We start from the raw sequence: 14,720 nt of genomic DNA, 5'->3' as shown, positions 1-14,720 counted from the left end.
TGTAGATTCAGTGGTGTCACAATTTATTATCTGAAGTAAAAGTTGGTGTATAAGTAATACCAAACACAAATTGTTGCTTACTTTATCTGATCATTGGATATATCTCCAAGATTTGAATACTTTTTAGTATTAAAGAATGCAAGTTTTTTAACTTTTTATTTAATTTTAAGTTTTTCATTTTGCTATTGATTTTCCACACAGCTTATTGTTTTGTCATTTACTATTATCTACCGGTTAATTCTGCCCATATATCTACATTAAATACTTTTGAATTTATAAGTTTCTTAAATAATTTGATCCAGGTGTACTAAACATTTAAAAAAATCACTATAATACAACTCTCTAAATACTGATAACGAATGTTAAAGTTCTTATTTGGAAAATTAACTATGAGAAAGAAATAAATAAATGTGTATCTTAAAGAAAGTAATACATCTAATTTTTCTTGTTGTTTTTCTTGTTGTACAGTCAAACCAAAAATAATCCTTTTAAAAATACTGTTTTCAAATTTGAACAAGGAACAAAACCAAAGATGTTGAAAACAAAATATGAAAAAGCCTTTCTCGTGCTCAGTCTGACCTAAAGACAAAATACACATATTAATATTTAAAATATATCTTATTATATTGTAACAAATTATAAATAATAATAACATTTACTATTAACAAAAATTTTAACTTTATTTTAGAAAAATACAGGGCCTTCAAAGCAGACATGTCATTTGCGATGTTAAACTTTTTTACAGTTCTCTTTTACTCCAATCCAATATTTTTAATTGCCTCCATAATATCTTTCCGTAAGAGTTTTCCATAACATCTTTCAGCCTGGGTTTCCATTCTCCAATCCAATCCAAGATGAATTTCTCATCAACACAAAAGTGAGGAAAACTGCTAAATTTTTGTGTTCCACTTACCAGAGTGTTGAGTACAAATTTATCCCTGCAAAGGTTTTCTCGTATGCAGTGCCAAATTGTGTTGCATGTTGGCCAACGGAATGTACATTAATGATTTGATGTAATCAGGCAAGTTAATAAAATATAATTTAATATGAGTATTGATTATAAGATGGTAAATAAACAAACCATGTGCACTCATTTCACCATGGATTTTATAATAATCTTTCACATTGATACTGCAAATGTAACATGGAGTTTAGTAGTGTTGTTTCAATACGTGGCAGTATTAGTTCCTGTACTGGCACACATTTTCAGGCCTTAATAAGCATTTTGTAAAGCATATATACATGTACCACTGGAAATTCAACTAATATATGAGCTGTTATAACTGTATAGTTAATGGGACTTATCATATAAATAAAACAGTGTTTAGAAATTATCCTTAATTTAAAAACAATGTTACTTTGTTTCAGATAAAAAATTTAAAATGGCAGTAAAACCAATTGTGATGTAAGTATAATTTTTTTACTGAACTGTAAATATAAAATCTATTGAAAAGTTATCTTGGTTTATAATCATAAACTGGTTGTGTCATAAATGTTACTATGGATCCCATGCCTTATAATGCTACGTTCCCCACGTTCGTGTGCCATTCTGCTAAGTTCCAGGTCCCAAGTTGGCTGTGCGATTTTGTTGCGTTCCAGGCCCCCGTTTGTTGTCCCAATTTTCTCACAATCGGTACTCAAAGTGTGCTGCCCCTCATTGGTTATGCGACTTGCTTCGTGTTGGCTAACTCATATTATTCCAAGTTGATATTTAAATAACCATCAAACTTCAATGTCTGTGGTGTTGTTGAAAGTGTAGTTTGTAATAATGAAAGTAGGCTACACGTTACATATATCACTAGCACTGGGTTTATATTATCTCAGGTTTTTTAAGTAGGTTGAATAATGGTTCAACCTTAATATTACTCTATTGAAAGTTCTGATCAATATGATTGTTTATATCATAATAAAGTTCACAAAATATTCACTGTTCTTATCAATCACTTTGAATCAAATAAGTTTTGAAAGTAATATTCTTTAATTTAAAGCTAATTATCTTACTTACCACATTTCTTTGTAGATGGGATACTCAATGAAAGACAAAGCAAATGACTTTGACGTCAATTTATTTTATATTATACTGTCTAATTCTATTCACTTTGCTTTGATTTTTGTTCACTAACACAACATCCCATCCCTAATTACAACTTCAATGCACTATTGTACAGTTTCAAATTTCATCTATACGAACGAATAGACGTCCTTACTGCTTCAAGTCCAGACAGAGAAGAAGGATTCTCCTTATAAAACTACGCATACCGGTTCACACAATGTTCATTCCCTCTCCCGTTCAAATCAGTGTCTTCACGATTGAATATAATTTGATTCTTTTCTTATAATTGTCGAAATTTATCACGTTCACTATAATTGATCAATTTAAATCTTTCTATTTTCTTTTATTATTTTTCTAAAGCTTTTTTATTTAAATTTTTAGCAACATGTGCTTTCTGACGTCATCAATACGCAAGTCATTTTATCCCACAATTGGCTTTTCTGCGTAATTTTATTTAGTACTTTTGTAAAACACAAATTTTGGTTATATATAACTCATTTTAATTAATTAAATTTGTTCCCGTATAAAGTTTAATATATTTCTCCGTTATTAATTAAATAAATCTCAATTCCGACAACATGTGATTCACTGACGTCACAGTCTGCCAATTCCCCGCAAATATTCAAATGTCGTAATTTGACCTGTCACAATAACTGCACCAACATCTGACTGAATGTCAGTGATTTATGGCCAGACAGGAGGTTGACGTAATAATATTGCATTATTAAAGGAAACAGGATTTCTGGACATTTGCCATCGTTCAGTGACACCTACATACTCAGCAGGGACTTCATCTCAATACGAAGGGGAAAAGATGGATTGCTGGACTCTTAGCAAAGAAAATTGTGGAACTGACAACCAAGAAGACAACTACTGAGGAGGCTCTGAACTTGAGCATCAGTGGAGATCAGCCCCCTCCCCCCGGCACTGAGCCCTCTTCAGGAAACGACCTCAACACCCTCGAGGCAACGGACCCATAACTTTCTCAACAGGACAAGACAACAGACCCTTCAGTATACTCCACTTAAACATCCAATCAATCAGGAATAAGCTTGATTCACTAGATTTATTCTTAGATAATACTAGCTATGATATTTTGACTATTTGTGAACATTGGCTTTGTGAAGAAGAGATATCTCTGTACACTCCCCGTGGGTATAGATTGGCTGATAGTTACTGTAGGAAACATTTGTTAAGAGGAGGCAGTGTAATATTTATCAGACAGGAAACTGAATGTAAAATTTTAGATGTAACAATGTTTGCTTATGACTTTGGTTTTGAAATAACAGCAGTATTTTTGCCTGAATTAAATCTTTTAATTGCCTCTTTATACAGAACACCTGACACTAATGTAAATTGCTTTCTGATTTCATTAGAGCTATTTTTATTACATGTTAATAAAAAATACGGTGATAAAAAAATTATACTTTCAGCAGATTTCAATATAGATATTGGTAAAATAACCTCAGAATCACAGTCTTTCCTGAATTTGTTGAGATCATTTAATTTATATTGCTTGAATCACAACCCAACTAGGGGAGATGCAGTACTAGATAATATTGTTACAAATATTAACAAAGATAATACAGAATATCGGGTTATTGAACCACATTTGTCAGATCATGCAGCTGTGTTTGCAAAGCTGTATGGTCTATTTCTTGCAAATAAAGTTAGGCCTCATAATCCAAGCAATTTATATAAAAAATATTAGAGATTTAACCCCTACAACTATTTTAAACTTTAAAGACATGTTAGTTTTAAGAGACTGGAGGCAACTATATTGTATATCCGATGTAGAAGAGGGTAGTGAATATTTTATTTCTGTTTTGACAAATTCTTATAACAAATGCTGTAGAATTAAACAGGTTAAATTAAAAAATCCTAACAGGCCAAGAATTAAATGGCTTACACCAGAACTGAAAAAAATGAAAGAATTCATCATTTTACTTTATGACAGGTACAAGAACAGTAAGGGTACAATAAATGAAAGTAAACATAAAGAAGCATATACTAATGCAAAAAGAATTTACAAAAACAAAATAACTTTAGGAAAAAAACATGCCAATGAAAACTTTATTGCCAATGCTTCAAATAAATGTAAAGCCGCCTGGAATATAGTTAAAGCTCAATCAAATAATGGCAATGGTAGTAACAGCTCTAGTCAAGTTATTGTTATTGATTCTGAAACGTTTAATGATTATTTTGTTAATTTAGTAGGTAAGTTAGGTTTAAGTAGTTCTAATAGAAATGTAACTGAGAATCAAGCCATTGATTATGTAAATACATATGTCACAAATTGTTCTGAGGATGGAAAACATTTTAAATGGAAACCAATTAGACAAGTTGATATTTTAAAAAGTGTGCAAAATCTAAGTACATCTCGTAGTGAAGACTACTATGGGTTTTCAAACTTTATTGTTAAAGAAATTATTGAAATAATCTTAGAGCCCCTACATTTTCTTTTTAATAGGGTATTAGAGAAAGGTGTATATCCCAGTTCTTTTAAGATAGCTAAAGTTACTCCAATATTTAAAAAAGGAGACAAAAATGACCCATCAAGCTATCGACCAATATCTCTGGTTCCCATTTTTAGTAAATTATTGGAGTCTTGTATTAAGCAACAGTTAAGCGGCTATTTCACTGAAAATAGCCTCTTTTGTAATGAACAGTTTCGTTTCATACCGGGGCGAAATACAGTAAAAGCAGTAGAAAAACTTGTGGAACAAGTTATTTTTAATTTTGAGAACAAATTAATATCATCTGCTACTTTAATTGACTTGACAAAAGCTTTTGACTGTATCTCGCACAATTTATTAGTAAAAAAGCTGTTTGCATATGGAATACAGAATAAAGAACTTGATTTATTAGCATCTTACCTTAACGATAGAAAACAAATGGTGGTCCAGGGCCAAGAAAAATCAAGTTTTAAAAGTGTGAATGCAGGAGTCCCCCAAGGATCTGTCCTTGGACCATTTTTATTCATCATATCAATGAATGACATAGCTTTTAATTTACCTTGCCCATCAGTTTTATACGCTGATGATACTATACTTTTGAGCTGGAATAAAAGTTTGGATACACTGCTTGAGGACGAAACACAAGCCATAGAAACTGCATTAGAATGGTTTGAAGCAAACAACCTTGTTGTAAATAGTAACAAAACAGAAAAAAATATTTTTTCCTTGACTCACTATATTTATAAAGATGTAAAGCCTGTAAAACTGTTGGGACTTCACCTAGATAGTAGATTGAGCTGGGACCAACACATTCAAGAGTTATGCAAAAAATTATCTAGAGTCACATTTCTTTTACGTAAGCTTTTGAATTCTGTGACAACGAATATGCTAATTACTACCTATTATGCCTTTTTCCATTCTCATCTTAGATATGGCATTACACTATGGGGTAATAGCTGTGGTTCTCAAAAGGTTTTCATATGGCAAAAGAGAGCCCTAAGGGTAATAAAAAATGTCCCAGAAAGAGAGTCCTGTGAGCCTCTTTTTAAAGAACTACAGATAATGACTCTACCTAGCCTATACATTTACTGTTGCTTGGTTGATGTTAAAGAAAATCTACAAACACTCAGGGTTAGACAAGAAGTTCACAGATATCCTACTAGGAAAAACCATATGATAAAAATGTTACCAATAAAATTAGAAAAAACTAGAAGTAGTCACTGTATTATGAAATTAAAGATGTTCAATAAACTGCCTCAAGAGGCATGGCATGTAACATTAAAAAGATTTAAGGCAGTTTTAGAACATTGGCTCAAAGATAAAGCGTTTTACTCTGTACAAAGTTATTTGGCCTGTGATATTAGTACCTTAAGATTTTAAAATTAGTGTAGTACCCCCTGTTTATTTATTTAATTGTTAATAATTTATCTATTACAATTTATCCTTTTGTAAATTTTTTTGTTATATCGTTGTTAAATTTTTAAATTTTAGCTAAATTAGAGCTAAGCCTGGTTGATGAAAGAATGTAATAATTGTTACCTGTAACATTGACTAAGCCCGCTAGACAAGTTTGTTAATGTACACAATATATAATAGTGGGATTTAAGCTTTAGCATAGAATTACTTTGTCGATTGCATATTTTATGTTTAAAGACAATAAACTTTCTCATTTCTCACAATAAATAACACTTACTGATTGTATTGTATCACTGAACGATGGCAAATGTCCAGAAATAAAATCCTATTTCCTTCACAATCCTCCTATCGTTAAAAACAAACTTCAAACAAAGAATTGCAATATTGATATAATTTCAGTAGTATCTGGTGCAAATACAATGTGATTTGATACATATGTATAAATGATGAACATTTTATTTGATATTTAAAAAACCGTAACATGTAAAACTGATAACAGTCTATTACTGAAGGATAATGGACCATTCTGAAACTCACAATGCATCATCGCAATGAAAGGAGCTTGACAACTACTTATCTACTATATAATTGTGGTTGATCTGATTACTGTGATTATGATATTAAACGTTTCATAACAATATTAATATGACACAAGTACAAAATCTCAGATCAATATATAATATGCAAATACAAGAAGCATTTCTCTGAAAGCAGTTAATCAAGTGACATAAACCTCTGCAGATCAGAAAGTTTAAAACTTTAATGAAGTCAAATTAACTATATTAACTCTTCAATCGTTAGTTTTGATATGTCTTAAACATTAACACATTTAATTTACATAAATCAGTACATGAATTGAGTACAAAGGTCAGAACTGCAATAAGTTTCATGTGGTGATCCTGAAAAAAGGAAGAGTCTATTTCTGAATCAATTTAAAATGCAAAAGAATTGTGAATTGCTAATAACATAATACCTCTAAAAGTTATAGATCCAACAATCTGTACTAACATAACTGTAAAGAAGAAGAACTAAAACTCATAACACTTATTTGACATTAGAATTAAGAAAATTTTGGGATTAAAATTTTAAAATCAATGTGCCCACTTCTAAAAATTTGAAATATTTGATATGAAGAAAATATTAAAATTATACACTTTTTGGGAATAAAAGTGTAACTCATATATTATAACTATAATGAATGTAATAAAAATACAACTTATAGAATATTTTACTGATTTAATTTAATTTCAAACATCCAAGTTTGACTATTATAATATTTTATGAATTGACTTATGGACGTAACTTTTGTTTGCAGAAAACAAGAAGGATGTTCGGACATCTCCGATAACTCAGAGGAAGTGGTGCTTGTAGACCCTGATTGTGAGATGGTCAGTAGTTCAGCAAACAAGCATAAAAATACTTCTGGAGGTGAGATTTAGTTTTGTGGAGTTCTTCAACATGTACTGAATATTACAGACTTGTATGAATTTATGATTATCGTAGGAATATGAGTTTATGATTAATTCTGTGCTAAATCACGCCCAGTTGAAAACAAACTGTTGATTAGCCAGTGGATCTTAGACAATAAAACAAAGGCATGTATAGCAAAACTGGCAATACTATCACAGCAAAACTACATGGAATCAGGCACGTGACTCTGTACTTAGTATCAATGTAGTGTATTAAGGGTTTAAATATTTACATGTTAATTTCATCATATATTAAGCTTTTGCAGATCTTCTCTAATAGATATTTTACATTTTGACAGATGTAAATTGACATGATATCCACTCTTGTTCACTTTTCTAATGTAACTTATTAAGAGTGAGGTCAACGTTTCGAAATAATCAGTTTAATTAGAAAAATAAATTGTTTTAGTCCTTTATAGTTTGTTTCAAACAATTAACTATATTGAATGGGAAAAAATGTATTAAATATTTTCCTTTATTATTTTAATATGAAACTTATTAATTTGATACTTTATTTATTTACCACCCAAGAAAACCCTAGTTTACTCTTCTTTGGCATAAATTGAATTTTGTAATTTAGTAGAGATAATTTTGTTTAGCTCCTTCTTTTCTCCTCCTTTTATGCCTTATTCTGCCCGTCCTCATGGGCCACTGGCCTGTGCGAGAATCTTATCAAAAAAAGTGCAACAGTCACAGACAGGATTCGAACCTGCGCTAAAATTGTTTATTGTAATATACAATTACAAACTAAAAATGGAAATAAAATTGGTCTCCGGATCCCAAAATTGCCATTAATACTGTAATGTGAGAGCGTGCTGACTCAAGTACATGAAAGATGTACTGTAAGATATACATGGTAAACACACTTTAACACTTCACAAGACATTTGAAAATTATTTTTGTTACTTTTTAAGATGTGAGTCTAAACCTTGGTTATTCTGTTTACTGCAAAAAAATTGAGTAAACTGTTTTCAGTATAGGCTACTATAAAAATATCATTCTAGTTATAAAGTATTATAATTTGTAATATAGGGGAGTTTTGTGCGTAGGCATATATTGGGCAAGAACTCAATAAATATTTCAAAGTGTGTACAATTTTTCTTCTTTTTATTCAATCATAATCATAATAATTTTGAAGTACAAGTGTCTTTTTTTTTCAAGGATAGCAAAATCGCAGGAGTGTTAATATTATGCTGATCATTAATTGTCATTTCACAATGTGAGTCTAATTCTGTGAGTGGCAAAGTAATGTCCCACCTAAAATGTTCAATTGGTAACTTAAATGAATAAATAAAAACTGAAGTAAGGAGGCAGTGTCTAGAAATATAAATGCAGGCAGTGTGGCAATGTTAGTCATGTACTCATATCAGTGTTCTGAACAATACAATAGAATCATTTTAGATACTAACAACGGTACTAAAACCAAACTAGATAGTGTAATTTTATCAAGTAGAATATTTTTATGTCGAGTCTATGCATTCTAAATTTTTAATGTTACAGTATAAACTACTCTGATTTAATTTTTTCAGGTAAATCGAAAAAACGGCACAAAATAAAGCACAAGAAGAAGATTGTTAAGGATGGAAATAAAAAGCCAGAAAAGATTCTTGTCATTAAAGAAACATCTGGTCCTAAACAAACAGTCCAAGTAGTAGAAAATAACAGTTCACTGGAAAGTAGCTCTGATGAAGAACATTATGAAGAGCCTGTTGTAGAAGCTGGAGGTAAGAATCTTCTGGAGATATTGGAGCTTGAGATGAGAGCTAGAGCCATCCGAGCTCTGCTTCAAAACAGTAACAATCCTGAAGAAGATGAGAGCGAAAACTTAGATCACCCAAACCAAAACACAACAAATCAGGTAGATAAACAAACAAAGTCATCGCAGGAGAACAAAAAAAGCTTAGGTGAAAAAATTACTCCAGTGAGAAATTTTAGAAAGAAGAAGCGTAAAAATGATGATGTAATTGTAATTACTCCAAAACTTGTTACTATAGACCTAACTGATGAAAATGATCCAAATTATTTTAGAAACAAGACAGTTACCGAGCCACCAAACAAGTCTCCCAAGATTGACTGTAACAATGAAGAAAGTGGTGATTTGTCTGAAGCAAAGACTGTTCCTGAAAGTGATAGTTGCATTAATGAACAAAGTGTAACAAGTGAATCAGTTCCTCAGAGTTATGTACCAAAGGAAAACGATGTACAGAATAATTCAGAATCTCAACAGAAAGCAGACCAGTCAAAGAATAGCTGGACTCAAAGGTGGTTGGAGAGTGAGGAAGTGAAGAAAGTTGTTTCCACAAGTAAGATATGTGGAAATATTCGTAAAAGAATTAAAAGTGCTAAGTTGGCCAAAAAGAATCAAGAAAACTCACATAAAATGTCAACAGAAATTCAGGGGAGTGTCAATGAATATCAGTTACTTTCCAAGACAAGTAAAGAGGCCGACTCGAATGTAGGTGATGGTAACAGTTCTGAAGCCAGTACTTTTCTACCATCTGGTGAAGGAGACCAAGAAATTGTAGGGAAAGACTCAACATTGCCATCAGTTGAACAAGTGCAAGACATTACTTCTACAAAAAATGAAACTTCTTCAGACAAAAAAATTATTTGTACAGAAAAAGACATAACGCAGACAGAAATTAATGATACAAAATCCAAATCATCCACACACCATAATAACATTTTATCTGAAAACTTTGAAACTAATTTGTTGCACGTAGCTAAGACCGATTCATTGGAAACTGATCAAAGCGTTGAAATGAACTCAAAATTAGAAGGTAGTTCTCATACTGTTAATTTGCTGTCTGAAGTTAAACAATCAAATCCTGATGATGTAAGTATTAAAATTGCAATCGATGATGTACAATCAGAAAAAGATGTTAATACAGTAACAGCAGCTAAAATAAGTGAGAGTATAAACACTTGTAAATACATACTGTTACCTGATACTGAATCAAAAGAAAACAGCTTGGAGATAAAAGAATTAGATTCTGAAGTAGAAAGTAGTATTAAAGCCTTACACCAAAATCAAAGTCAAGATTCAGGTACAGAACATGATATAAGCCATTCAAAACCCATATTATGTGAACCCAATTTACATTTAGAAGATAATCATGATAGAAATACAATAACAACCCAAGATAAAGTAAAAAGCACAAGTGTGTATATGTCTGACCTAGCTATAGCAGAAAAGAGGATGTCTTCATGTATTAGTCCAACTCAAGAAAATGAACCTGAGACTTTAGAAATAAATATTACTGATGAAGATCGAGAAATAGATGGTATTGATGATAAGTTGGAAATAGAGGATTCAAATATAACAAACAAACAAAACATTGAAATAATAGAAATTAATTAGGTGTATCAGTAGTGTTTCTATATTAATTAAATAGAGAAACCTTTGAATACAAACTTTAACATTCTGTTATCAAAATGTTTGAGAATAATTGAAGAAAATCAGTTTGGCTGATAGATATTTTCTTAGCAGCCATAATGGTTAAAATTGGAACATATCATGTAGATTCTAATATTATGTGTAGTGTCATCTTAATATTTTCAGTCATTGATGAAAACAAAACAGTTTATTTATTACTTTAATTTGTAATGTCAGATTATAATGTATGTTAACTAATTATGTAAGTTATAAACTATTAATATAGAGCTGATTTATAGATACTGAAAATAATTAGTTCAAAACCATTGCAATTTGTTGTTTTGAAACTAATAAATACAGTTAGTGTACTGGGTTACCAGCAGATTGCATATAAATAAGTACATATACTAATAAATAAATTGACAGTGATAACATTCATTAAAAAAACAATTAAACTTCCCAATTCTATTATTGTAATGGGCCACCATTGTGATCTTAGAAAACATATAATATCTGACAGCAAACTTTAAATGAGGAATCTTTCCTTTGTTTTTAGAGGCATTTAAAAATACGTGTCTCAATCTTTTAGAAACTTTTCCGAAATGGCGGTTAACTTTGTTTTTTCTTGTATTTCTACAACTACTACTCTGTATATTACCATTATTTTTTATATAAAAATTAATTTAAAATTGTTTGCCCTTTTTTATATGTTCATTAATAACGAAGGTATGAGAGCTCAGTGTTGAGATTTCTTATAGAGTTTAACAATGAGAAAATGTTTTTTTTTAAGCATCCATTTCAATGCTCTACACTCTAAATTAATTATCAAAGCTCGTTTTATTACATTGTAATGTTAAAGATGAATTGATTATGGTCATAATTATTAAAACAAAAGTTAATTAGTAAAAAAGTATTGAAACGAATTAAAATATATTTAAACTCAATAATGATATTAAAAAAAATATCCATCCCAAAAACTATTTCAAAAGCTAATTGTTAAAGTAATCTTTTTTTAATTTTTTTAAAGCATTGTTTAGGACAGTAAAGTATTATATAGCTTTAAAGACATCGCTACATCAATGTTCATGGTTTTTTTGGTCTGTAACTGATTAAACGATTATTCCTACCATAAGTATTGTATTGAAATGAATTGATCAATTTACTATACATTTTTGATTACTTGATCCAGATCTTATAAATATGGATTAATAATAATAGTCAATATCTTCAATAAATGAGTAAAAGGATTTTTATAATGGGCATTATTTTCAGAAATTTAAATTGTTCTTATTGTTTTCTTTTGTAACAATAAGATGTCTTGAATGATGAAATAAAACTAGAATAACCATTAAATTCATATACTTGTTTTCTATATTTTCTTTACATTATTCTCTTAGTTTTAGATGAAGTGATGTAATTTAAATTGTTGTGACATTATTTATATTATCTTAAAGTTTATCAATACTTTGTTTATACTTGTTTATCTGATATTGTCTTTCAAGCTATTTATTTCAGTAAGTATGTTTTTTATCAAAAAGATATTGATATTAATTTATTGTATAAAGTATTGATAAAAGTTATTTATCATTCTAGTTTTTCTGGTTTGTTTGTTTATTTTGTTGGTGTAAATAAAGCATAATTAATTTATTAAACTGTTAGCATGGTTTTATAAATCCTCTGCATTATGAATGAAAAATATTAAACAGTAAGTAAGAGTGTAAAAATATATTTAAGAGGATGACTTAATAGTGTACATATAAAGTCTACCACTATGGTTTAGACCAATTTTGACACTCGTACTTATCATTGTTAAAGCATTATTATAACTTTTGCTATATAAAAAAGATTTATATTTCATCATTATCGGTAAAATAATTGCTCCAAAGGTTTATTAGTGCAAACATTAGTATACTTACTTTCCTGTTGTGATATCACATAGCATACACTGTTTTAAATTGCTTTTCGCTGTTAAAGTACAATGCAAAACAAAATCTGTAAATATTGTCCATTTGTCCCAAGTAATATGCATTTTGTTGGGATTCTTACTGTACATTTTTCCTCTACTGATTTTCATTAGCCACAAACCTACCTTCTCCTTCTATTTTGATGTTATTGTTTGTTCTTCCTCTTGGAATCTTTAAAATTTAATGCAATTTAAAACACTTGCATAAGTTTTACAAACGGAAACAATACAAAACTAAATCTCCTTAAAGGAGTTAATTGATAACGTAATTTTACCATGTTTTATTCTTATAATTTAAAAAATGTTACTTTAACTTAAAGTACTGCACTGTTTCTTAACATTTTCTTAACTCTTGTAAACACCACATCACAGTTCATTTTTGTCAGCTAGATGGTGACTGTGTCATCGTCATAAAGCTTTTATATTGATGTTGTAATGTTATCACCTTTTAACTTGCTATTTCTGGATTATTATATCATAATACAATAACTCCATGTCCGAAATTCCATGTAGTTTCAGAATATCACTATCTATTTTCTTTAATGTTTTTGAGATAATTGAAAAAACCCAAACTAATGTAACCAATTGAAATGTAATTATATATTTTTTTAACGCAGTAAAATGCTTTTCAAGTTTTTGCTGCATCTCTGTAAAGTATGTAAGTAGGGTAAACAAATATTACATCAATATTGCATGCTAACATTATTCAGTTTCCATGGAGTCTGTTGGTTTTTAGAATAGTTTAAAATGATTCCAATGCATTTCTTACAGAAATTTTTAGGAGGTTTTGCAGTCACCGTAGCATTAATTCTATTTATATATCAGCTATTTAGAACTGTAATTTTTATTGAACCAGAGAAACTGTATTTTTATTTAAGTTTAATATACTACAAATTAAACCAGTTTAAAATAAAATATTTTAATCAAGCAGCATTTTACAAACACTATTATAAAGTGTATTCATAAGCTCTTTATTCGAAAAATGTATTCCTCTTCAAAATTAGTTTGTCTTGCATAAAACAATTGTACTTACAATATTTAATTTAGATGTATTTAATATTTTATCTGAGAGAAAGAATTGAAACTAAGAACGTGTTTGTACCAAAGATTCGCTAAACTTTCTATAAGAACCTTATTTTTATAGATTTAAATGCTTAGATCTAAGAAAATACCATTGAATGCTTTTGGGCTAATATTACTTGATTTATTTCTTTACATTGAAGAGAGCATCTGATATACTTTTTCGTCACAACAAACATGTCTTATCTACTATTCTTTGACAAATTATCTTTTATGGATAAGTATTAACAAACTGTTCTTTTATTTCTTTGATCAGTATTTTATTACTTTCTTTCTGTTTTGTTTTTATTCTTCAGAAACTAAGCTTCCCATTGTTTTCATATTTATAAAAAAATTAAATATTTAATAAGGGTATTGCGTATAATATTATTAAAACAGGTGTTACGAATAAATCACGTTTTCTCAATGAAGGGGTACATGCAGAGGCAGAGATATCATCTACCAACTGCTGTACTGTTACTTGGACATTTGCAACTTGAGCTTATAATAATAAACCCATCCCATTAAAGTCAATATGTATATTTCTCTGTAGGGCACAAACATCAGTTCTCTAATATTACTTTTCTTCATTTCAAACTTAAATCTGTGAATCCCCTGTAGATTACATTGCCAAAAATTATAAAGCGAATCTATAAACCTTAAAATACATGTATTTATAGTTACGTGTACTATTGTACCAGTGCTTGGGTTTATCTTTCTTTCACTTTATGAGTTTCAATTCTTCAAAAAGTTCACTCTGTGTTTCTGTTAAATTGAGCTTAAAGCGATTCAATCAGTTTTTTGTTGGGATATTGTTTTTAATTTCCTTGGCCTTTAAAATAATTACCCTTTAAGACAGAAAAAGTAGAGAACACTTTTTTTTATCACTCCATGAGAAATGTAAGGTAATTTTAAAGCAGAGAATTTA

The 14,720-nt window shown here is 29.7% G+C and overlaps 1 protein-coding gene across 5 annotated transcripts in view; it reads left to right on the top strand.

Annotated features, from left to right (window-relative positions):
- Nucleotides 1-12,428, top strand: part of LOC124365722 — a 38,484-nt gene extending 26,056 nt beyond the window's left edge. For all 5 annotated transcript variants that reach the window (XM_046821689.1, XM_046821700.1, XM_046821725.1 and 2 more), the window contains 3 exons: nt 1,369-1,405; nt 7,241-7,353; nt 8,924-12,428. In XM_046821689.1, the coding sequence (XP_046677645.1) occupies nt 1,369-1,405; nt 7,241-7,353; nt 8,924-10,755 (1,982 nt within the window). In that variant the 3' untranslated portion in view covers nt 10,756-12,428. The remainder of the gene's footprint in view (nt 1-1,368; nt 1,406-7,240; nt 7,354-8,923) is intronic.
- The last annotated feature ends 2,292 nt before the right edge of the window (nt 12,429-14,720 follow it).

This window comes from Homalodisca vitripennis, chromosome 1 (assembly GCF_021130785.1).
Source record: "Homalodisca vitripennis isolate AUS2020 chromosome 1, UT_GWSS_2.1, whole genome shotgun sequence".
NCBI lineage: Eukaryota > Metazoa > Arthropoda > Insecta > Hemiptera > Cicadellidae > Homalodisca > Homalodisca vitripennis.
Note: the sequence above shows the minus strand (reverse complement) of the source record. Positions and strands in the feature narration are given on the sequence as shown.